Here is a 25,226-nt window from a genome sequence, read left to right on the forward strand (position 1 = left end):
GGCACACTCCACTGCCTATTGTACACTGCGGGCACACTCCACTGCCTACCGTACACTGCCGGCACACAACACTGCCTACTATACACTGCTGGCACACACCACTGCCTACTGTAGACTGTGGGCACACACCACTGCCTACTGTACACTGCGGGCACACATTACTGCCTACTATACACTGCGGGCACACACCACTGCCTACTGTACACTGCGGGCACACACCACTACTTACTGTACACTGCGGGCACACACCACTGCCTACTACACACTGCTGGCACACACCACTGCCTACTATACACTGCTGGCACACACCACTGCCTACTGTACACTGCGGGCACACACCACTGCCTACTATACACTGCAGGCACACACCACTGCCTACTGTACACTGCGGGCACACACCACTGTCTACCACACACTGCAGGCACACACCACTGCCTACAATACACTGCGGGAACACACCACTGCCTACAATACACTGCGGGCACCCACCACTGCCTACTGTACACTGCGGGCACACATCGCTGTACACTGCGGGCACATACCACTGCCTACTGTACACTGCGGGTACACTCCACTGCAGACTGTACACTGCCGGCACACACCACTGCCTACTATACACTGCGGGCAAACACCACTGCCTACTGTACACTGCGGGCACACACCACTGCCTACTATACACTGCGGGCACACACCACTGCCTACTGTACATTGCGGGCACACACCACTGCTTACTGTACACTGCGGGCACACACCACTGCCTACTATACACTGCTGGCACACACCACTGCCTACTGTACACTGCGGGCACACACCACTGCCTACTGTACACTGCGGGCACACACCACTGCCTACTGTACACTGCGGGCACACACCACTGTCTACTGTACACTGCGGGCACACATCACTTCCTACTGTACACTGCGGGCACACATCACTGCCTACTGTACACTGCGGGCACACACCACTGCCTACCGTACACTGCGGGCACACACCACTGCCTACTGTACACTGCGGGCACACACCACTGCCTACTGTACACTGCGGGCACACATTACTGCCTACTATACACTGCGGGCACACACCACTGCCTACTGTACACTGCGGGCACACACCACTACTTACTGTACACTGCGGGCACACTCCACTGCCTATTGTACACTGCGGGCACACTCCACTGCCTACCGTACACTGCCGGCACACAACACTGCCTACTATACACTGCTGGCACACACCACTGCCTACTGTAAACTGTGGGCACACATAACTGTACACTGCGGGCACACACCACTGCCTACTGTACATTGCGGGCACACTCCACTGCCTACTGTACACTGCCGGCACACACCACTGCCTACTATACACTGCGGGCACACACCACTGCTTACTGTACACTGCGGGCACACATCACTGTACACTGCGGGCACACACCACTGCCTACTGTACACTGCGGGCACACTCCACTGCCTACTGTACACTGCCGGCACACACCACTGCCTACTGTACACTGCAGGCACACATCACTGTACACTGCGGGCACACACCACTGCCTACTATACACTGCGGGCACACACCACTGCCTACCATACACTGGGGGCACACACCACTGCCTACTGTACACTGCGGGCACACACCACTGCCTACTATACACTGCGGGCACACACCACTGCCTACTATACACTGCGGGCACACACCACTGCCTACTATACACTGCGGGCACACACCACTGCCTACTATACACTGCTGGCACACACCTCTGCCTACTGTACACTGCGGGCACACCCCACTGCCTTCTGTACACTGCGGGCACGCACCACTGCCTACTATACACTGCGGGCACACACCACTGCCTACTATACACTGCGGGCACACACCACTGCCTACTGTACATTGCGGGCACACACCACTGCTTACTGTACACTGCGGGCACACACCACTGCCTACTATACACTGCGGGCACACACCACTGCCTACTATACACTGCGGGCACACACCACTACTTACTGTACACTGCGGGCACACTCCACTGCCTATTGTACACTGCGGGCACACTCCACTGCCTACCGTACACTGCCGGCACACAACACTGCCTACTATACACTGCTGGCACACACCACTGCCTACTGTAGACTGTGGGCACACATAACTGTACACTGCGGGCACACACCACTGCCTACTGTACATTGCGGGCACACTCCACTACCTACTGTACACTGCCGGCACACACCACTGCCTACTATACACTGCGGGCACACACCACTGCTTACTGTACACTGCGGGCACACATCACTGTACACTGCGGGCACACACCACTGCCTACTGTACACTGCGGGCACACTCCACTGCCGGCACACACCACTGCCTACTGTACACTGCAGGCACACATCACTGTACACTGCGGGCACACACCACCGCCTACTGTACACTGCGGGCACACACCACTGCCTACTATACACTGCGGGCACACACCACTGCCTACCATACACTGGGGGCACACACCACTGCCTACTGTACACTGCGGGCACACACCACTGCCTACTATACACTGCGGGCACACACCACTGCCTACTATACACTGCGGGCACACATCACTGCCTACTATACACTGCGGGCACACACCACTGCCTACTATACACTGCTGGCACACACCACTGCCTACTGTACACTGCGGGCACACCCCACTGCCTTCTGTACACTGCGGGCACGCACCACTGCCTACTATACACTGTGGGCACACACCACTGCCTACTATACACTGCGGGCACACACCACTGCCTACTGTACATTGCGGGCACACACCACTGCTTACTGTACACTGCGTGCACACACCACTGCCTACTATACACTGCGGGCACACACCACTGCCTACTATACACTGCGGGCATACACCACTGCCTACTGTACACTGCGGGCACACACCACTGCCTACTTTACACTGCAGGCACACACCACTGCCTACTGTACACTGCGGGCACACACCACTGTCTACCACACACTGCAGGCACACACCACTGCCTACAATACACTGCGGGCACACACCACTGCCTACAATACACTGCGGGCACACACCACTGCCTACTGTACACTGCGGGCACACATCGCTGCACACTGCGGGCACATACCACTGCCTACTGTACACTGCGGGTACACTCCACTGCCTACTGTACACTGCCGGCACACACCACTGCCTACTATACAGTGCTGGCACACACCACTGCCTACTATACACTGCGGGCACACACCACTGCCTACTGTACACTGCGGGCACACACCACTGCCTACTATACACTGCGGGCACAGACCACTGCCTACTGTACATTGCGGGCACACACCACTGCTTACTGTACACTGCGGGCACACACCACTGCCTACTATACACTGCGGGCACACACCACTGCCTACTGTACACTGCGGGCACACACCACTGCCTACTGTACACTGCGGGCACACACCACTGCCTACTGTACACTGCGGGCACACACCACTGCCTACTGTACACTGCGGGCACACACCACTGCCTACTGTACACTGCGGCACACACCACTGCCTACTGTACACTGCGGGCACACACCACTGCCTACTGTACACTGCGGGCACACATCACTGCCTACTGTACACTGCGGGCACACACCACTGCCTACTGTACATTGCGGGCACACACCACTGCTTACTGTACACTGCGTGCACACACCACTGCCTACTATACACTGCGGGCACACACCACTGCCTACTATACACTGCGGGCATACACCACTGCCTACTGTACACTGCGGGCACACACCACTGCCTACTTTACACTGCAGGCACACACCACTGCCTACTGTACACTGCGGGCACACACCACTGTCTACCACACACTGCAGGCACACACCACTGCCTACAATACACTGCGGGCACACACCACTGCCTACAATACACTGCGGGCACACACCACTGCCTACTGTACACTGCGGGCACACATCGCTGCACACTGCGGGCACATACCACTGCCTACTGTACACTGCGGGTACACTCCACTGCCTACTGTACACTGCCGGCACACACCACTGCCTACTATATAGTGCTGGCACACACCACTGCCTACTATACACTGCGGGCACACACCACTGCCTACTGTACACTGCGGGCACACACCACTGCCTACTATACACTGCGGGCACAGACCACTGCCTACTGTACATTGCGGGCACACACCACTGCTTACTGTACACTGCGGGCACACACCACTGCCTACTATACACTGCTGGCACACACCACTGCCTACTGTACACTGCGGGCACACACCACTGCCTATTGTACACTGCGGGCACACACCACTGCCTACTGTACACTGCGGGCACACACCACTGCCTACTGTACACTGCGGGCACACACCACTGCCTACTGTACACTGCGGGCACACACCACTGCCTACTGTACACTGCGGGCACACACCACTGCCTACTGTACACTGCTGGCACACATCACTGCCTACTGTACACTGCGGGCACACACCACTCTCTACTGTACACTGCGGGCACACACCACTGCCTACTGTACACTGCGGGCACACACCACTCTACTATACACTGCGGGCACACACCACTGCCTACTATACACTGCGGGCACACACCACTGCCTACTGTACATTGCGGGCACACACCACTGCTTACTGTACACTGCGGGCACACACCACTGCCTACTATACACTGCTGGCACACACCACTGCCTACTGTACACTGCGGGCACACACCACTGCCTACTGTACACTGTGGGCACACACCACTGCCTACTGTACACTGCGGGCACACACCACTGCCTACTGTACACTGCGGGCACACACCACTGCCTACTGTACACTGCGGGCACACACCACTCTCTACTATACACTGCGGGCACACACCACTGCTTACTGTACACTGCGGGCACACACCACTGCCTACTATACACTGCGGGCACACACCACTGCCTACTATACACTGCGGGCATACACCACTGCCTACTGTACACTGCGGGCACACACCACTGCCTACTATACACTGCAGGCACACACCACTGCCTACTGTACACTGCGGGCACACACCACTGTCTACCACACACTGCAGGCACACACCACTGCCTACAATACACTGCGGGAACACACCACTGCCTACAATACACTGCAGGCACACACCACTGCCTACTGTACACTGCGGGCACACATCGCTGTACACTGCGGGCACATACCACTGCCTAATGTACACTGCGGGTACACTCCACTGCCTACTGTACACTGCCGGCACACACCACTGCCTACTATACACTGCGGGCACACACCACTGCCTACTGTACACTGCGGGCACACACCACTGCCTACTATACACTGCGGGCACACACCACTGCCTACTGTACACTGCCGGCACACACCACTGCCTACTATACACTGCGGGCACACATCACTGCCTACTGTACACTGCGGGCACACACCATTGCCTACCGTACACTGCGGGCACACACCACTGCCTACTGTACACTGCGGGCACACACCACTGCCTACTGTACACTGCGGGCACACATTACTGCCTACTGTAGACTGTGGGCACACATAACTGTACACTGCGGGCACACACCACTGCCTACTGTACACTGCGGGCACACACCACTACTTACTGTACACTGCGGGCACACTCCACTGCCTATTGTACACTGCGGGCACACTCCACTGCCTACCGTACACTGCCGGCACACAACACTGCCTACTATAAACTGCTGGCACACACCACTGCCTACTGTAGACTGTGGGCACACATAACTGTACACTGCGGGCACACACCACTGCCTACTGTACATTGCGGGCACACTCCACTGCCTACTGTACACTGCCGGCACACACCACTGCCTACTATACACTGCGGGCACACACCACTGCTTACTGTACACTGCGGGCACACATCACTGTACACTGCGGGCACACACCACTGCCTACTGTACACTGCAGGCACACTCCACTGCCTACTGTACACTGCCGGCACACACCACTGCCTGGCAGACGCGGTACTGAATAAGGTGCGCGTCTCTGACTGGGGAGCACATAGAGAGCTGCACGTAAAGGTGGTCTGTGCCAGTTCCCCCCTGGCATCACTCCCCCCCCCCCTTTAGTGATGCACTAATTGGAAGACCCCCAGCCGGCCAGTGGGCACTAGAGGGGAGGGGTCCTACGGCCACTCCTACAGGGGTTAAATCCAGGTGTCCGGCCGAGAACTTTCTCTTTCACTCTCGGCAGGACACCTGGAAGCGTTTGTCCCTGCATCCCTGTAGTAATGTCGGACCCCCTGGTCGAGGCCCTGCGGAAAGGATTGGAACAGAGAGGTGAGCACTGGCTTCAGGCCATCCTTACCGGCCTCAGGGCTCACCTCCCTGGGCCTTCTCCTGACCCCGCTCTGTGTTTCCTCACCCCTTCGTCCCCTGGCCCCATAGGTCCGTCCTCCATTACCCCTTTGTCCCCTGGTCCCGTATGTCCGTCCTATATTACCCCATCGCCCGCTGGTCCCCTGGGTCCGTCCCTTAGTATCCCTTCTCCAGGGCTGTTCTCCCTCACCCCTCCGCCATCGGGCCCCCTCGGGCCTAGCTCACCTCCAAGACCTTCGGGAGCACCAGCGCCCTGCGGTCCGTCGTTAGGCCCGGCCCCGATCGGTGGACAGAGGCCCCTCTCTGCGCCGCTGTCTGTGCCGGACCCCTCGGCTGTAGGGGGTCTGGGGGCCTCTCGAAGGCGGCGGGGTAGAGCCGGGCGTCGCACCCGTCGGAGGGTGGCCGGCATCTCCTCGCCGGCTCTTGTCCGGACTCCGGTGGGGGCAGATGGCAGTGATGGGCAGCCGGCTCCGTCCCGGCTGTGCGGGGCTACATCCGGCGGCGGACGGTGTCGCCCCCTTCCCCGGCCGCTCCGGAGAGGCCGGTGGTGGCGCCGGGTGGCAGGCGATCCGCCCGCTTACCCCGCGCCCCGGAGCGGCTCCAGGTCGGGGAGGGGAGGGCCTCGCCGCCTCGCAGCTGCAGGCGTCTTCCGGAGGCCTCGGACACCGCTCGGAGTGCTGGGGAGGCTCCGCCCAGCCACTTCCGGTCCCCGCCCACCCACTTCCGGTCGCGGCAGATCAGCGCTGGCCAGTCCTCGGTTGCCTTCCCTGCGGGCACATATACGCCGCCCGCAGGGGGTAACCTGGGGGCTGGTTTTAACCCCTCACTTTCCCCACAGTGCGCTGATCGGTCGAAATCGACCGATCAGCATGCTGATTTATCACCTGGCCTGACCACCAGCCTACCCCCGGCAGACGCAGCCCTGATGCCTGTACGGGGGTATCAGGGGTCAGGCCGGAGAGGTCACAGGGCGGCTGAAGAGCGCGTTGTTCGGTCCCATGGGACCGAGCAAGGCGCTCAACAGCCGCGCAGCGGGAATCATGGCGACACCTCAGTAAACGCACCAAGCACAAACACATTATCACCTCCCCCCACTGCCCAAAACCTAAATAAAAATTATCCGGTAACCGCTGCCCCGTCAAATCCCAGCAATGGGGATGAATATGGTTACCTCCTGACGCCCCCCCCTTCCGATTAGCGTTACGGGACCATCTACGGCCAATTATCCCCCTCTGTCTACTGATAGAATCCCCCCCATTGCACCGCATAATAACGGCGGACGAAGGCGTAGGCGCCGCACGTCCTCCCAATCTTCCTCCGATAACTCCCGTCGCCGTTCCCGCTACTCCTCTAAACGCCCCTCCCGTCACCGTCGCAGACGCAGCTCCCATAGGAGCCGCCGCAGATCCCGGGCCTCAGGATGGCTTTCATCAGCAACATCCGAGGGGTCCGAGGTATCGCTAAGTCCGGATAAGAGTCATCGTGAACGTGGCAAGTCCTCTAAATCACGGCCACCCTCTAGGGCTTTCAGCCGGGGAGAACAATCCCCCGCGGCTTCCAGCCACAACAACCATCACGCAGTCACTGAAGACGGAGCCATCAATCCGCCACTATGTGGTAGTAATCGGGCTCCCCCCGCGGCTTCCAGCCACAACTATCACCGCGCAGTCGCTGAAGACGGAGCCATCAATCCGCCACTATGTGGTAGTAATCGGGCTCCAACGCACGATACTCAGCACATCGGCCAGTCCCACGCTGTAGCGGGAGCCAGAGTTTCCCCGTCCTGCGACATCCCCCCGTCAACATCGGCGGGGGTTCCTCCAGGATCGGTGTCCACTCGTCCAGAGTCACACAGCGGTGAGTGTTCCAAGGGTAGCGAGGAAACGTTACGCTACGGGGTTAATGTGAAGGAAATGGAGCTAACTTCAGCGTTAAAGGAGATAATCCTGCAATTATCTCAGGCAAGGGGAAATGTGGTGAAGAATTCAATACCACAATCCGCTAATCTACACAAAGACGCCTTCTTCTGCGGGATCAGTCCGCTAGGCGCTCATATAGACCAGGAAACGAGACTGAAGATATGGAGCAACGATTACATAGATATATGGTCGCTGTTATCAGCCGACCAACAAACGGTGGATAAAGCGAACGATAGGGGTTTTGATAAAGGGAGATCGAAAATTGCTCTAACCATGAATAATTGGATCCAGGCCTTCGCAGTATTGGGCTGTATTATGGGCCAGAAACATCCGCAACGCTGCTCCGAATTGTTTATATATCAGGACATGATATATAGTTCGTACAAGTCGCACGGCGGTTCAGCCTGGCGAAGGTACGACGAGGAGTTCCGCAGGCGTCTGGCCCTACAGCCCAATCTAGGCTGGGGGGTAAAAGCGACAGACGTGTGGTTGCGTATGATGTTGTCTCAAAAGCAGCCCCCCTTTTCAGCCACGACCACTAATTACTCCGGAGCCGCAGGTCAGAACTCAGTGGTCGTGCGAAAACCCGGGGCCTGCTGGCTATATAACGAGGGAAACTGCCGTTTCCACGCGCTATGCAAGTTCAGACACGAATGCTCCGCTTGCGGGGGGGGACACCAAGCATCAAGGTGCACTCGTCAGCCGCACAAAGGGCCTACAAGGCAGAACCCCAGTGAGCGTAACCGCGATGGCCCCCTGGCTAAAGCTCTACCCCAATAAGAAAGCGGCTCAGCAGCTGCAGGCGGGATTCTCCGACGGGTTCTTTATTCCCTTTAGGCTAACAAGAACGCCAACCCTATCCGATAACCTTAAATCGGCTCGCGAATTCCCCAAAATTCTTAGGCAAAAAATTGGAAAGGAGGTAGAATTGGGTAGGGTAGCAGGCCCCTTTACGTCGCTCCCCTTCAAAAACATTAAAATATCACCGTTAGGCATCATACCAAAAAAGGAACCCGGTAAATACCGCCTAATCCATCATTTATCTCACCCAAAGGGCGATTCGGTTAACGACGCAATTACTCCAGAAGAAGCTTCTGTCTCATACGCGTCTTTTGATAGGGCGGTAGAATTAGTGCGGGCAGCCGGGACCGGCGCCCTGCTCGCCAAATCGGACATTGAATCGGCATTCCGTTTACTACCCGTGCACCCCGAATGTTTCCACCTGCTGGGCTGCAAAGTGGACCAACACTATTACTTTGACATGTGCCTCCCAATGGGATGTTCCATCTCATGTCACTATTTCGAGCTATTCAGCACCTTCCTAGATTGGGTAGTTCAGTACGAAACGGGCAGTAAATCCCTAATTCACTACCTCGACGATTTCCTGTTCGTCGGCCCCAGAAATTCTAAACTCTGCTCCGATCTACTAGAAAAATTCAAATCTATCTCACTCAAATTCGGCGTGCCATTGTCACCGGAGAAAACGGAGGGTCCATGTAATGTATTGCCCTTTCTGGGCATTGAAATAGACACCAACTTGATGGTGTTCCGCTTACCAGAGGATAAAATACAAAAAACCCTGCAAATGTTGAAAGGCTTCTGCGAAGTTAAAAAGGTAACCCTACAGCAAATGCAGGCGTTATTGGGTCTACTGACGTTTGCCTGCCGCGTAATGCCGGTCGGCAGAGCATTCTCGCGCAGACTATCTCTGGCAACAAAAGGCGCTTCGCAGCCCGGCCATAGAATTAGGCTCACTCGTTCGCTAAAAGTAGATCTGCTGGTATGGCAGACGTTCCTACAATCGTACAACGGTCACACGTGTGTCATGGCTAGAGAGATCACAAGCAAGGAATTAGGGCTGACAATAGGGTGGAACAAAAAGGAGGGTTTCGCAGCAATCTATAAAAACCAATGGTGCAAATCTGGTTGGCCAGAAAGATGGACGACAACAAAGTGGGGGCAAGACCCAGCCCTATGGGAATTGTTTGCGGTAGTAGCAGCGTTGGAGATATGGGCCGATCTGTTGAGGAACATGAACATTCGTTTCCAAACTAAAAATGTGAAAACAGCGAGGAGTCTAAATCACATGTCGTCTTCATCCTTGCCCATACTCGCTCTCTTGCGACGGCTCGCACTGATATGCCTAGAAAACAATATTTGGTGTAGAGCCACCGTGGTGGCGGAGGTTGACGAGAATATCATTAACCCATTGTTATTTTCCAATTGGCAGGCTTTCAGAATCCAGCAGCCCAACGCGCAACCCCTGGGCATCCTGTGTCCACTGTCCCTGTGGGATACAGTGGCCAATCATTGATGCCCTTAATCCGGGCCTCCGTTTCACCAGCTACCTGGCAGGTGTATGGTAAGGCTTGGGAGGAGTGGTGCTCACTAATTCGGGGTAGGCCAGTCGATAAATGCGATCAAGCACGAAGCGCGGTGACGACTGATTTTCTTATGCGGATGAGAGGAGATGGGGCGTCGGGCACCTCGGCACAACGGAAATTATCGGGGCTAGCATTTTTCTTTCAATTATTGGGATGGGTAGACGTAACTAAGTCCTTTTGCATAAGACAAGCCATAAAAGGTTGGAAAAGGCTTCAGCCAAGCCAAGAATGTCGCCGCCCCATTTCACTGAGACTATTGCAGGACCTGATTGCGTTATCCCCGTCAGTCTGCTCATCGCAATACGAGGCAGCCCTCTTATCGGCAGCTTTTGCGACCGTCTTTTTCGGAGCACTGCGTAGCAGTGAATTGCTACCGCGGTCAAAAAACGCGTTGGAAGGCGGCCTAATTAATGAGGACATAGTAATATGCAGCGACGCCCTGCGCATCAGGGTTAGAAAATCCAAATGCGATCCCACCGGTAGGGGAACATGGGTCCTGGTTAACTCCACTGATGGCCCAGCTTGCCCGCTAAAAATGGTTAGAAGATTCGCCGAGATAAGACACGCTGGTAGATTTTTCTTCACTCATACAGACGGGTCCCCCCTGACCAAGTACCAATTCCAGGCGATATTCAAGCTATGCTTGGAAAAAAACGGCGCAAACCCAAAGGAGTACGGAACACATTCGTTCCGCATTGGGGCAGCCACGGAAGCGGCTAGGGCAGGAGTGTCAGAGGCCGAGGTGCAGAGAAGGGGTCGTTGGAAGTCCGCATGCTTCGCCAGATACATTAGACCCGACTTGCTTAATTAACATGTGTTGTCTCTTACAGGGGTTGAAGTTTGGGTGGTAGGAGATTCCTACGTTTACTGGGCCGAAAAGAGGGCCGAACGGCGGCCAGGAGGGATAAATCTTTACCTCCCGGGCTTAAAAGTTAAATGGAGGGGTATCAGAGGCCTCCAGTGGAAACAGGTGTTCAAAGAGATGGTTGGAATAGCAGGGATGGCGGAACACCCGGTGATAATGGTGGTACACGCGTGTGGCAATGACCTTGGCAAACAAAAGGTGGCCGAATTGTACAAATGGGTGACAACTGATATGGAAAGGTTCAGCTGTCTATTCAGGAACATGATACTGGTGTGGTCGGATATAGCACCACGGGCCGTCTGGCACGGAGCAAGAGATAAAAAAGCCATAGAGCGGACAAGGAGCAAATTCAATGCTCGGATTGGAAAATATGTGAGAGGAAGAGGCGGTATCGTGATTCGTCACCACCAGCTACAAGGGGATAACACGCCACAATTAAGACCGGACGGAGTTCACCTAACGGACATTGGCCTCGATATTTTTCTGTCTGGTTTACAGGATGGGGTTGAACAGGCCTTAACATCGAGGGGTGGGGTCGGAGTCCCGCGTAGGTAATACACGGGATCCTCCGTGGCGGAAGAAGCGGGGGAGGGCAAAGGTCGTAACCGCTCGTTGGGCCAATTCCCCTGTCGATCACGGACAGGAGCTCGGCGCGAGCCGCTCGTTACGATATGTAATTGCCCTTTCTCTGCTTATTTAATTAATAAACTGTGACCGACCTGTTCAACCCACCTAGGACTGTGTGTGTTTTATTACGGGATTGATGGGAGGGGGGAAGGCACTGGTTACGACACCCAGGTCTCCACAGTCTGGCAGACGCGGTACTGAATAAGGTGCGCGTCTCTGACTGGGGAGCACATAGAGAGCTGCACGTAAAGGTGGTCTGTGCCAGTTCCCCCCTGGCATCACTCCCCCCCCCTTTAGTGATGCACTAATTGGAAGACCCCCAGCCGGCCAGTGGGCACTAGAGGGGAGGGGTCCTACGGCCACTCCTACAGGGGTTAAATCCAGGTGTCCGGCCGAGAACTTTCTCTTTCACTCTCGGCAGGACACCTGGAAGCGTTTGTCCCACCCACCCTCCCTTTTAAAGGCTAATTATGATACTAACCCGCAGGAGAATGTAAATGTGTAAATTATGTTGTAATATTTAAAAAAAAAAAAAAAAAAGTGTTTTTTTGCATACGTATGTGATATAACTAACCCTGGTAACCTTTATTAAGTCACAGCGGAAGAAGCGGGGGAGGGCAAAGGTCGTAACCGCTCGTTGGGCCAATTCCCCTGTCGATCACGGACAGGAGCTCGGCGCGAGCCGCTCGTTACGATATGTAATTGCCCTTTCTCTGCTTATTTAATTAATAAACTGTGACCGACCTGTTCAACCCACCTAGGACTGTGTGTGTTTTATTACGGGATTGATGGGAGGGGGGAAGGCACTGGTTACGACACCCAGGTCTCCACAGTCTACTGTACACTGCAGGCACACATCACTGTACACTGCGGGCACACACCACCGCCTACTGTACACTGCGGGCACACACCACTGCCTACTATACACTGCGGGCACACACCACTGCCTACCATACACTGCGGGCACACACCACTGCCTACTATACACTGCGGGCACACACCACTGCCTACCATACACTGGGGGCACACACCACTGCCTACTGTACACTGCGGGCACACACCACTGCCTACTATACACTGCGGGCACACACCACTGCCTACTATACACTGCGGGCACACACCACTGCCTACTATACACTGCGGGCACACACCACTGCCTACTATACACTGCTGGCACACACCACTGCCTACTGTACACTGCGGGCACACCCCACTGCCTTCTGTACACTGCGGGCACGCACCACTGCCTACTATACACTGCGGGCACACACCACTACCTACTATACACTGCGGGCACACACCACTGCCTACTGTACATTGCGGGCACACACCACTGCTTACTGTACACTGCGGGCACACACCACTGCCTACTATACACTGCGGGCACACACCACTGCCTACTATACACTGCGGGCATACACCACTGCCTACTGTACACTGCGGGCACACACCACTGCCTACTATACACTGCAGGCACACACCACTGCCTACTGTACACTGCGGGCACACACCACTGTCTACCACACACTGCAGGCACACACCACTGCCTACAATACACTGCGGGCACACACCACTGCCTACAATACACTGCGGGCACACACCACTGCCTACTGTACACTGCGGGCACACATCGCTGCACACTGCGGGCACATACCACTGCCTACTGTACACTGCGGGTACACTCCACTGCCTACTGTACACTGCCGGCACACACCACTGCCTACTATACAGTGCTGGCACACACCACTGCCTACTATACACTGCGGGCACACACCACTGCCTACTGTACACTGCGGGCACACACCACTGCCTACTATACACTGCGGGCACACACCACTGCCTACTGTACATTGCGGGCACACACCACTGCTTACTGTACACTGCGGGCACACACCACTGCCTACTGTACACTGCGGGCACACACCACTCTCTACTATACACTGCGGGCACACACCACTGCCTACTGTACACTGCGGGTACACTCCACTGCCTACTGTACACTGCGGGCACACACCACTGCCTACTGTACACTGCGGGCACACACCACTCTCTACTATACACTGCGGGCACATACCACTGCCTACTGTACACTGCGGGTACACTCCACTGCCTACTGTACACTGCCGGCACACACCACTGCCTACTATACAGTGCTGGCACACACCACTGCCTACTATACACTGCGGACACACACCACTGCCTACTGTACACTGCGGGTACACTCCACTGCCTACTGTACACTGCCGGCACACACCACTGCCTACTATGCAGTGCTGGCACACACCACTGCCTACTGTACACTGCGGGCACACACCACTGCCTACTGTACACTGCGGGCACACATCACTTCCTACTGTACACTGCGGGCACACATCACTGCCTACTGTACACTGCGGGCACACACCACTGCCTACCGTACACTGCGGGCACACACCACTGCCTACTGTACACTGCGGGCACACACCACTGCCTACTGTACACTGCGGGCACACATTACTGCCTACTATACACTGCGGGCACACACCACTGCCTACTGTACACTGCGGGCACACACCACTACTTACTGTACACTGCGGGCACACTCCACTGCCTATTGTACACTGCGGGCACACTCCACTGCCTACCGTACACTGCCGGCACACAACACTGCCTACTATACACTGCTGGCACACACCACTGCCTACTGTAGACTGTGGGCACACACCACTGCCTACTGTACATTGCGGGCACACTCCACTGCCTACTGTACACTGCCGGCACACACCACTGCCTACTATACACTGCGGGCACACACCACTGCTTACAGTACACTGCGGGCACACATCACTGTACACTGCGGGCACACACCACTGCCTACTGTACACTGCGGGCACACTCCACTGCCTACTGTACACTGCCGGCACACACCACTGCCTACTGTACACTGCAGGCACACATCACTGTACACTGCGGGCACACACCACCACCTACTGTACACTGCGGGCACACACCACTGCCTACTATACACTGCGGGCACACACCACTGCCTACCATACACTGCGGGCACACACCACTGCCTACTATACAATGCGGGCACACACCACTGCCTACCATACACTGGGGGCACACACCACTGCCTACTGTACACTGCGGGCACACACCACTGCCTACTATACACTGCGGGCACACACCACTGCCTACTATACACTGCGGGCACACACCACTGCCTACTATACACTGCGGGCACACACCACTGCCTACTATACACTGCGGGCACACACCACTGCCTACTGTACACTGCGGGCACACCCCACTGCCTTCTGTACACTGCGGGCACGCACCACTGCCTACTATACACTGCGGGCACACACCACTGCCTACTGTACATTGCGGGCACACACCACTGCTTACTGTACACTGCGGGCACACACCACTGCCTACTATACACTGCGGGCACACACCACTGCCTACTATACACTGCGGGCATACACCACTGCCTACTGTACACTGCGGGAACACACCACTGCCTACTATACACTGCAGGCACACACCACTGCCTACTGTACACTGCGGGCACACACCACTGTCTACCACACACTGCAGGCACACACCACTGCCTACAATACACTGCGGGCACACACCACTGCCTACAATACACTGCGGGCACACACCACTGCCTACTGTACACTGCGGGCACACATCGCTGCACACTGCGGGCACATACCACTGCCTACTGTACACTGCGGGTACACTCCACTGCCTACTGTACACTGCCGGCACACACCACTGCCTACTATACAGTGCTGGCACACACCACTGCCTACTATACACTGCGGGCACAGACCACTGCCTACTGTACACTGCGGGCACACACCACTGCCTACTATACACTGCGGGCACACACCACTGCCTACTGTACATTGCGGGCACACACCACTGCTTACTGTACACTGCGGGCACACACCACTGCCTACTGTACACTGCGGGCACACACCACTCTCTACTATACACTGCGGGCACACACCACTGCCTACTGTACACTGCGGGTACACTCCACTGCCTACTGTACACTGCGGGCACACACCACTGCCTACTGTACACTGCGGGCACACACCACTCTCTACTATACACTGCGGGCACATACCACTGCCTACTGTACACTGCGGGTACACTCCACTGCCTACTGTACACTGCCGGCACACACCACTGCCTACTATACAGTGCCGGCACACACCACTGCCTACTATACACTGCGGGCACACACCACTGCCTACTGTACACTGCGGGCACACACCACTGCCTACTATACACTGCGGGCACACACCACTGCCTACTGTACATTGCGGGCACACACCACTGCTTACTGTACACTGCGGGCACACACCACTGCCTACTATACACTGCGGGCACACACCACTGCCTACTGTACACTGCGGGCACACACCACTGCCTACTGTACACTGCGGGCACACACCACTGCCTACTGTACACTGCGGGCACACACCACTGCCTACTGTACACTGCGGGCACACACCACTGCCTACTGTACACTGCGGGCACACACCACTGCCTACTGTACACTGCGGGCACACACCACTGCCTACTGTACACTGCGGGCACACACCACTGCCTACTGTACACTGCGGGCACACACCACTGCCTACTGTACACTGCGGGCACACACCACTCTCTACTATACACTGCGGGCACACACCACTGCCTACTGTACACTGCGGGCACACACCACTGCCTACTGTACACTGCGGGCACACACCACTGCCTACTGTACACTGCGGGCACACACCACTCTCTACTATACACTGCGGGCACACACCACTGCCTACTGTACACTGCGGGCACACACCACTGCCTACTGTACTCTGCGGGCACACACCACTCTCTACTATACACTGCGGGCACACACCACTGCCTACTGTACACTGCGGGCACACACCACTGCCTACTGTACACTGCGGGCACACACCACTGCCTACTATACACTGCGGGCACACACCACTGCCTACTGTACATTGCGGGCACACACCACTGCTTACTGTACACTGCGGGCACACACCACTGCCTACTGTACACTGCGGGCACACACCACTCTCTACTATACACTGCGGGCACACACCACTGCCTACTGTACACTGCGGGTACACTCCACTGCCTACTGTACACTGCGGGCACACACCACTGCCTACTGTACACTGCGGGCACACACCACTCTCTACTATACACTGCGGGCACATACCACTGCCTACTGTACACTGCGGGTACACTCCACTGCCTACTGTACACTGCCGGCACACACCACTGCCTACTATACAGTGCTGGCACACACCACTGCCTACTATACACTGCGGGCACACACCACTGCCTACTGTACACTGCGGGCACACACCACTGCCTACTATACACTGCGGGCACACACCACTGCCTACTGTACATTGCGGGCACACACCACTGCTTACTGTACACTGCGGGCACACACCACTGCCTACTGTACACTGCGGGCACACACCACTGCCTACTGTACACTGCGGGCACACACCACTGCCTACTATACACTGCGGGCACACACCACTGCCTACTGTACACTGAGGGCACACACCACTGCCTACTATACACTGCGGGCACACACCACTGCCTACTGTACACTGCGGGCACACACCACTGCCTACTATACACTGCGGGCACACACCACTGCCTACTGTACACTGCGGGCACACACCACTGCCTACTGTACACTGCGGGCACACACCACTCTCTACTATACACTGCGGGCACATACCACTGCCTACTGTACACTGCGGGTACACTCCACTGCCTACTGTACACTGCCGGCACACACCACTGCCTACTATACAGTGCCGGCACACACCACTGCCTACTATACACTGCGGGCACACACCACTGCCTACTGTACACTGCGGGCACACACCACTGCCTACTATACACTGCGGGCACACACCACTGCCTACTGTACATTGCGGGCACACACCACTGCTTACTGTACACTGCGGGCACACACCACTGCCTACTATACACTGCGGGCACACACCACTGCCTACTGTACACTGCGGGCACACACCACTGCCTACTGTACACTGCGGGCACACACCACTGCCTACTGTACACTGCGGGCACACACCACTGCCTACTGTACACTGCGGGCACACACCACTGCCTACTGTACACTGCGGGCACACACCACTGCCTACTGTACACTGCGGGCACACACCACTGCCTACTGTACACTGCGGGCACACACCACTGCCTACTGTACACTGCGGGCACACACCACTGCCTACTGTACACTGCGGGCACACACCACTCTCTACTATACACTGCGGGCACACACCACTGCCTACTGTACACTGCGGGCACACACCACTGCCTACTGTACACTGCGGGCACACACCACTGCCTACTGTACACTGCGGGCACACACCACTCTCTACTATACACTGCGGGCACACACCACTGCCTACTGTACACTGCGGGCACACACCACTGCCTACTGTACTCTGCGGGCACACACCACTCTCTACTATACACTGCGGGCACACACCACTGCCTACTGTACACTGCGGGCACACACCACTGCCTACTGTACACTGCGGGCACACACCACTGCCTACTATACACTGCGGGCACACACCACTGCCTACTGTACATTGCGGGCACACACCACTGCTTACTGTACACTGCGGGCACACACCACTGCCTACTGTACACTGCGGGCACACACCACTCTCTACTATACACTGCGGGCACACACCACTGCCTACTGTACACTGCGGGTACACTCCACTGCCTACTGTACACTGCGGGCACACACCACTGCCTACTGTACACTGCGGGCACACACCACTCTCTACTATACACTGCGGGCACATACCACTGCCTACTGTACACTGCGGGTACACTCCACTGCCTACTGTACACTGCCGGCACACACCACTGCCTACTATACAGTGCTGGCACACACCACTGCCTACTATACACTGCGGGCACACACCACTGCCTACTGTACACTGCGGGCACACACCACTGCCTACTATACACTGCGGGCACACACCACTGCCTACTGTACATTGCGGGCACACACCACTGCTTACTGTACACTGCGGGCACACACCACTGCCTACTGTACACTGCGGGCACACACCACTGCCTACTGTACACTGCGGGCACACACCACTGCCTACTATACACTGCGGGCACACACCACTGCCTACTGTACACTGAGGGCACACACCACTGCCTACTATACACTGCGGGCACACACCACTGCCTACTGTACACTGCGGGCACACACCACTGCCTACTATACACTGCGGGCACACACCACTGCCTACTGTACACTGCGGGCACACACCACTGCCTACTGTACACTGCGGGCACACACCACTCTCTACTATACACTGCGGGCATACACCACTGCCTACTATACACTGCGGGCACACACCACTGCCTACTGTACACTGCACCAGTACCGAGAGATCGCACACACACTGGCACTGCCATTCACCACCTGATCTGCAGGTCTGGGGCTACATACAACGTGTGGAATGGATTATTGGCTGATTAACCCTTGCTGGTCTGGGGGGAACAGAGCTGCGACATGGAGAAGGGAAGTGCGCTCACACCAGCAGCTTGTCCTCGAAAGCCCCGCGGAAGTATTCCTGCAGCCCGCACTCCATCTTCTCCGCACCGGACAGCGAGTCTCAGTGTCCGTGTACTTCTGTCACCATGGAGACAAGGCCCCGCCCCCGGACCGGAACAGGGGGAAGGCTCTGTCTCTGGCGGCCATTTTTAATTTGGGCGCAGTAATGCCGGTTGTGTGGGCGGCCCAGAGCCTCCATGCGAGTGCTAGCTGCACACACAGAACCACTGAATGTTAGTGTCTACCACCGAGGCGCACAGTATAGTGGACGTGGACTTGTATGGGTGAATAACAGATGCCCCTATGTCAGTGTGCCAGCCATAGATGCACTTACTGTTTGTTGTTTCAGAGGCCCCTAGAGGGATTGTCCAGTTCAAAAAGTTATTTGGGCTACAGAGGTCTAAAACACATAGTACATCAGAGTTTAGTCACTGCTTCCCCAGTCTGTTACTTGGCCAGATTCACATAACATTTGCCACTACGTTCAGTGGCTACATCAGGGGGGCCCCCCCTTTAACACATACCACGATTCATGATGCACAGATACAGCAGAGAAATATAGCACAGCCACGTAGTATATAACACAGCCACGTAGTATAACACATCCCAAGGGGCAGACAGTGCACCCTCACTCATTGCTTCAGTTCACCGTCATACCGTTGCCCCCGTTGTGGACAGAGGGTGTGTGCACCGTCCGTGCACCTGACTGCTGCTCATCTTGCTTGGCGGTTGGCGCTGGACCTGAAGTGGATGACGAGCTCTTAGGATGACGAGCTCTCACCCGGCCGGAAGTGATTACACAGATGACCGCTGGCCGGTGGAGGTGACTCGTATCCATGGTGACGGGCCTGATGGCGGTGACGGTGAGTATTCCTGCAGCTGCGCAGGAGCGTCGGCGGTGACGGTGAGTATTCCTGCAGCTGCGCAGGAGCTCTGTGAGGCTTGCTGCTGGGCGGGGATGACGGATGTGCTCCGCCTCGGCGCCTTCGAGTCCTGGCTGGCTGGTAGTTGACTGTCACACACAGCACAGGGATGTAGTCCGGCTGCGGGGGCCCCCCAGGAGCGCATCAGTATGTGTGTGTAATGTACTGTTACTACCGTAAATGGGCCCCCCGTCTCGCTAGGGCCCCGGCACTTGCCCGGGTGCGCCGGGTGCTGACGCCGGCCCTGAGGGGGTCCGTCACTCAATGACGGCACATCTCTAGCACATGCCCATTTTGGGCATGCGCTAGCGATGCGCCAAAAATAGTGCTCAATGGCAGCGTTAATGGACTGCGTTACACTGTGTTATGCCGCGGTGTAACGCAGTCCGTCTAACGGACTGCTTAAACGTAATGTGAACCCAACCTAATCTGACCCTCATAAAATGGGATTCGGGCATATGTGACGACGGAGTCATTGACTATATTGATGCAGGTCATCATGTGCTCTGTCGTGCATCATTTTTGGCTGTATATGCCTAGTCGAGGCGGGCAGTAAGATGTTGGCGACTGTGTCTTGGTGCATGCCTCCAATAGGCGTATACAATCGAAAATGATGAACAAGAGAGCACATGGTGACTCTGTATTATTGTAGTCAATGGCCCTTAATTGTTTTTTGCTCCAAAAGATGGATTAGGGCTTATTTTCATTGGATATCCTATTTTTCCATGAACAGGAATCCACATTTATTCTTGAACAAAAAAAAAAAATCAGGATTTATTCAAATATAATCATGTCATGACACACACTCTGCACATACACATGTATATACACATCATCACAACTCTGCTATTGGAATATCCGGGGCCAGAAAACCTTCCCTGTCCCTAACGCTAGGGGCGCCCTAGCTATCCCTGCTCCCCGAATTACTTTAGATGGTGAAGATGCCGGGGCCACATACCTTACTAACCACCTGATTAAACCCTATAACCCTGTCCCCCCTAAATGAAAAAAACAATTACGGTATACAAATATGCACTCACAGACAACAGAGAGGAAAACCGGGGAGAAAAGGGAGGCTAATTAAATAGTAGCAGATGAGGAATTGCACACAGCAGAAACACCAAGCAACAATAGTAAATCAACACTCCAAACGCCTCTACCAACAACCATCACCTTCACACCAGGGAGTACAAGACTAACACTGGCAATCCAGATTGCCAGAAGCGAGAATATATAGGAGGGAGGAGTGTTCAATACTGAACAGCTAAGAACATCCAAGCATACCAGCCTGTCCTTGGTTTAATAGTGGTGGGGAGAGGTTTGGAAGCTTACCATGTTGTGCAACCCTGGATCAATGGTTTAGCTGGAGTTCGTCCTGGGAGTGCCTCACCCACTTGTGATCACAGACAAGTAGTGGAGGAAAAGGAAGTGTCGGAACATCCATCCAGAATATAAGTAAAATTTTTCTTTATTGAAAAATAGATTAAAACATGGTAAAATGAAACCTCAGGAAACCGGACGTGTTTCTGGTGCATACAACACCCATATTCAGTTCTCCTATGAATAAGGGTATTGTGTATACCAGAAACGCAGGTTTCCTGAGGTTTCATTTCACACATACACTTCTCTTTCCTCCACTATTTGTCCTTGGTTTAGTTCATTTTGACCAGTGTTTGCCAAACTCCAGTCCTCTCGCTCCCCAACACGTCATATTTTCAGCATTTCCTTATTATTGCTCATGCGATTGAATTATTATAAAGGTATCAAAAACTGCCACAAGTTCTTTCATCTGTTGTGATGACATAGTATTTTATCTTAGTTAACCAGACATCTATATTAAGCAAGCCAGCAGGAATGGACTGTTATCTATATGTTCTGTTATCTATATTGATGTGTTTCTTTCTTGTAGGTCAAGAAAACACAGACTTTTGTTCATATAACCCTGTAATATTGACTTGTGAGTTGACAATTTGTTGTAACATATTGTGCTGTTGTTCTGGATGACTAGTGATACAGGGTCATTGGACAATGATGTTTGCTGACATGTTGATTACACCTTGTCAAGGACAGCCAGATTGTTGACTTGCAAACTAGAGGAGGAAAAAGTATGCAAATAAATTAAATAAACAAAGGGAGTTGATCTCATCACCATTCTTCCCCTTTACGTCTGGATACTGGTTTGAAGGACAGTTTGTATTAAAAGAGGATATATGCACCTCTTTAAAAGATACCTCCATATACAGATATACATCCAGACATCCAAAGAACCGGAGACTCTCTGCAGAACAGCAGCCAAGATATCATGGCTCCATCATGGAGGACACAGTTTTGTCATTCTACAGGATGCCAAGCTTTTGGGGACCACGGCCCCGGCTGAAAGAATACAGATCTGCTCCATTGACCATTGGTGAACCCATGGATACGTTTGGAGCAGTCAGGATTTAGACCCACCGGTAGCCTGAGTTCCATGGATACATTTGTGAAAGCCAGGAATGGGACCCACCAGTCACCTGGCTCCATGGAGATGTTCGGAGAAGCCAGGTTGGGATCCTCTGGTTAACTGACCTTGTACCTCAATGGACTGTCAGCTTCCTAAGCATGTCTTTACCTACTCTATGTGCGTTCCCCACGTGGGGTAATTGGCCCTGGAAGCTCTGAATTCACAGCTGTTCTTATTCCGGAGAGTCAGCGGAAGGGTGAGACTCTGTAATTTTCACTTTCTTGAGTATTGAGGTGCAACGGGTCTATGTGTTAATTGCCTGTTTTTGTGGTTAAATAAAGCATTGCCACAATGTTTAATCCTCACCCTGTGTTGTCTGAGTAGCATTATGCCCACAGGGAAAGGAGAGCGGAGGTTCGGTGGGATGATCCCTGGTCCATGCTGTTTCAGCTAGCAGACCAGGGCGCCCATTGACCCCTGTGTCTCCACACCCGTGCAATAATAAGGAAATCCTAAAAACATGACGTGTTGTGGTCGTGAGGACACAATGCTTTAGACTCCTGCAGTTATAGGATTTTTGGTAACATCATGGTCACATGACCATGATGTCACCAAAGGTCCTTGAGCAGTTTTAACCACGGAACAGAAATGCTGAGGGCTCCTAGGAGAGTGGGGATCCTGGGCAATTGACAAGTTTGCCCACCCTGGAAATGCCGGTCCTGGATGTAATTAGGGCTTATTTTTGGAGTAGGGCTTATATTTCAAGAATACTTTTTTTTTAACTTAAGGGTTCAGGTTGTTCATGAAGCAATGGCAATGCATGTATTTTTATGGGAAAAAAAAACTGTTCTTCAATGGCAAAATTAGAAATAAGCATATTGTGTCAAAGCCACCGGTAATGTAATAGAAGGGAGATATGTGTCCCTGCTCTTAATGGCGTCAGTGGTATGAAACCAGAGTATTTTCCTCTAGCACACTATGTGTTGTGAATGTTAAGCTATGTTATGGGCTGGTTTTAGTGGACGTTCATAGAGCAAGTGGGAGGAGGTCCACCATATCTCCACATTACAGAGTCCTGGCAGGATCTGTGTGATGTCGAGATCATGTGATCAGTCACATGATGGAGGAGTCACATGGTCTTGGGTTTAAATAACTGAGCTCTACAGGCAGTCTTTGGTCAGCAAGACTGGAGAGAGGATTCTCCCGTGGTTTGGGTCAAGTGGAGGAAAGACTGAACCTGTGTTGTTCCAGAGTGGGATGATTCCCCCATAAGTATGGACTGTGTTGCAGCGTTTTGTTTTCCTTTGTTGTTTTTCCTGTTTTAAGGCTGTGTTTATTTTCCCCTCTTGTTGGTTTATGCTGCGTAATAATAAACCAACCGAATATTTAAAGAGACAATGTTCCCATTTTCCACCACTGTATACCCCCAACACGAGTTGAACTACCACAACATGTTAATGCTTTGTGAGAATCCTTGGATCTCGTAAATCATCCTGTTCCTTTCATTAAATGTGTTTTTTCTATTTATTATATATGTCTACATTGGTTGTGTGAGCGACATACACCTTTGTCTATGGCTTTGAACTTCAAATTAATAAGAACGTTTGGGAAGTCAATACAGCAAGCCTTGTATGCTGTACTCTTTATTAGCACATGCAAGCTACTTAAGTAGTGTCACAGACAAAGGAAAAGTTCTGTGGTCAGTACTGTGCCACAACCGAATTTCCCCATTGCTGTGACCAACCAGCAGATTATAAAATAGGGGTACCACGCTCCATTTGGAGGATGCCTTAAAGGGTTACTCCCAAAAGAGGTACCTATTACCCGTCCTTGTTGACAGGTGAGAGTCCAAACGCTGGGACAACCATCAATCCTAAGACCAGGGCTCTGGAACCCAGAGAACAGAGCTCTGCAGAATCCAATCTTTTAGGAAGCAGAAGTGTACATACTGAAACTGCACTCCAATCATTGTCTATGGGACTGCAGAAAAATGGCATGTACAACGCTCCTCTATTTCCAGCAGTCCCTTAGACAATGAATGGAGAGCCGGTTGA

The 25,226-nt window shown here is 54.2% G+C and overlaps 1 protein-coding gene across 1 annotated transcript in view; it reads right to left on the bottom strand.

Moving 5' to 3' along the window:
* The window catches only part of CFAP73 (cilia and flagella associated protein 73), a 142,642-nt gene extending 122,739 nt beyond the window's left edge, over nucleotides 1-19,903 (bottom strand). The window contains exon 1 of the mRNA XM_069759885.1: nucleotides 19,791-19,903. Within this exon, the coding sequence (XP_069615986.1) occupies nucleotides 19,791-19,846 (56 nt within the window). The 5' untranslated portion in view covers nucleotides 19,847-19,903. The remainder of the gene's footprint in view (nucleotides 1-19,790) is intronic.
* Nucleotides 19,904-25,226: the final 5,323 nt, after the last annotated feature.

This window comes from Ranitomeya imitator, chromosome 1 (assembly GCF_032444005.1).
Source record: "Ranitomeya imitator isolate aRanImi1 chromosome 1, aRanImi1.pri, whole genome shotgun sequence".
NCBI lineage: Eukaryota > Metazoa > Chordata > Amphibia > Anura > Dendrobatidae > Ranitomeya > Ranitomeya imitator.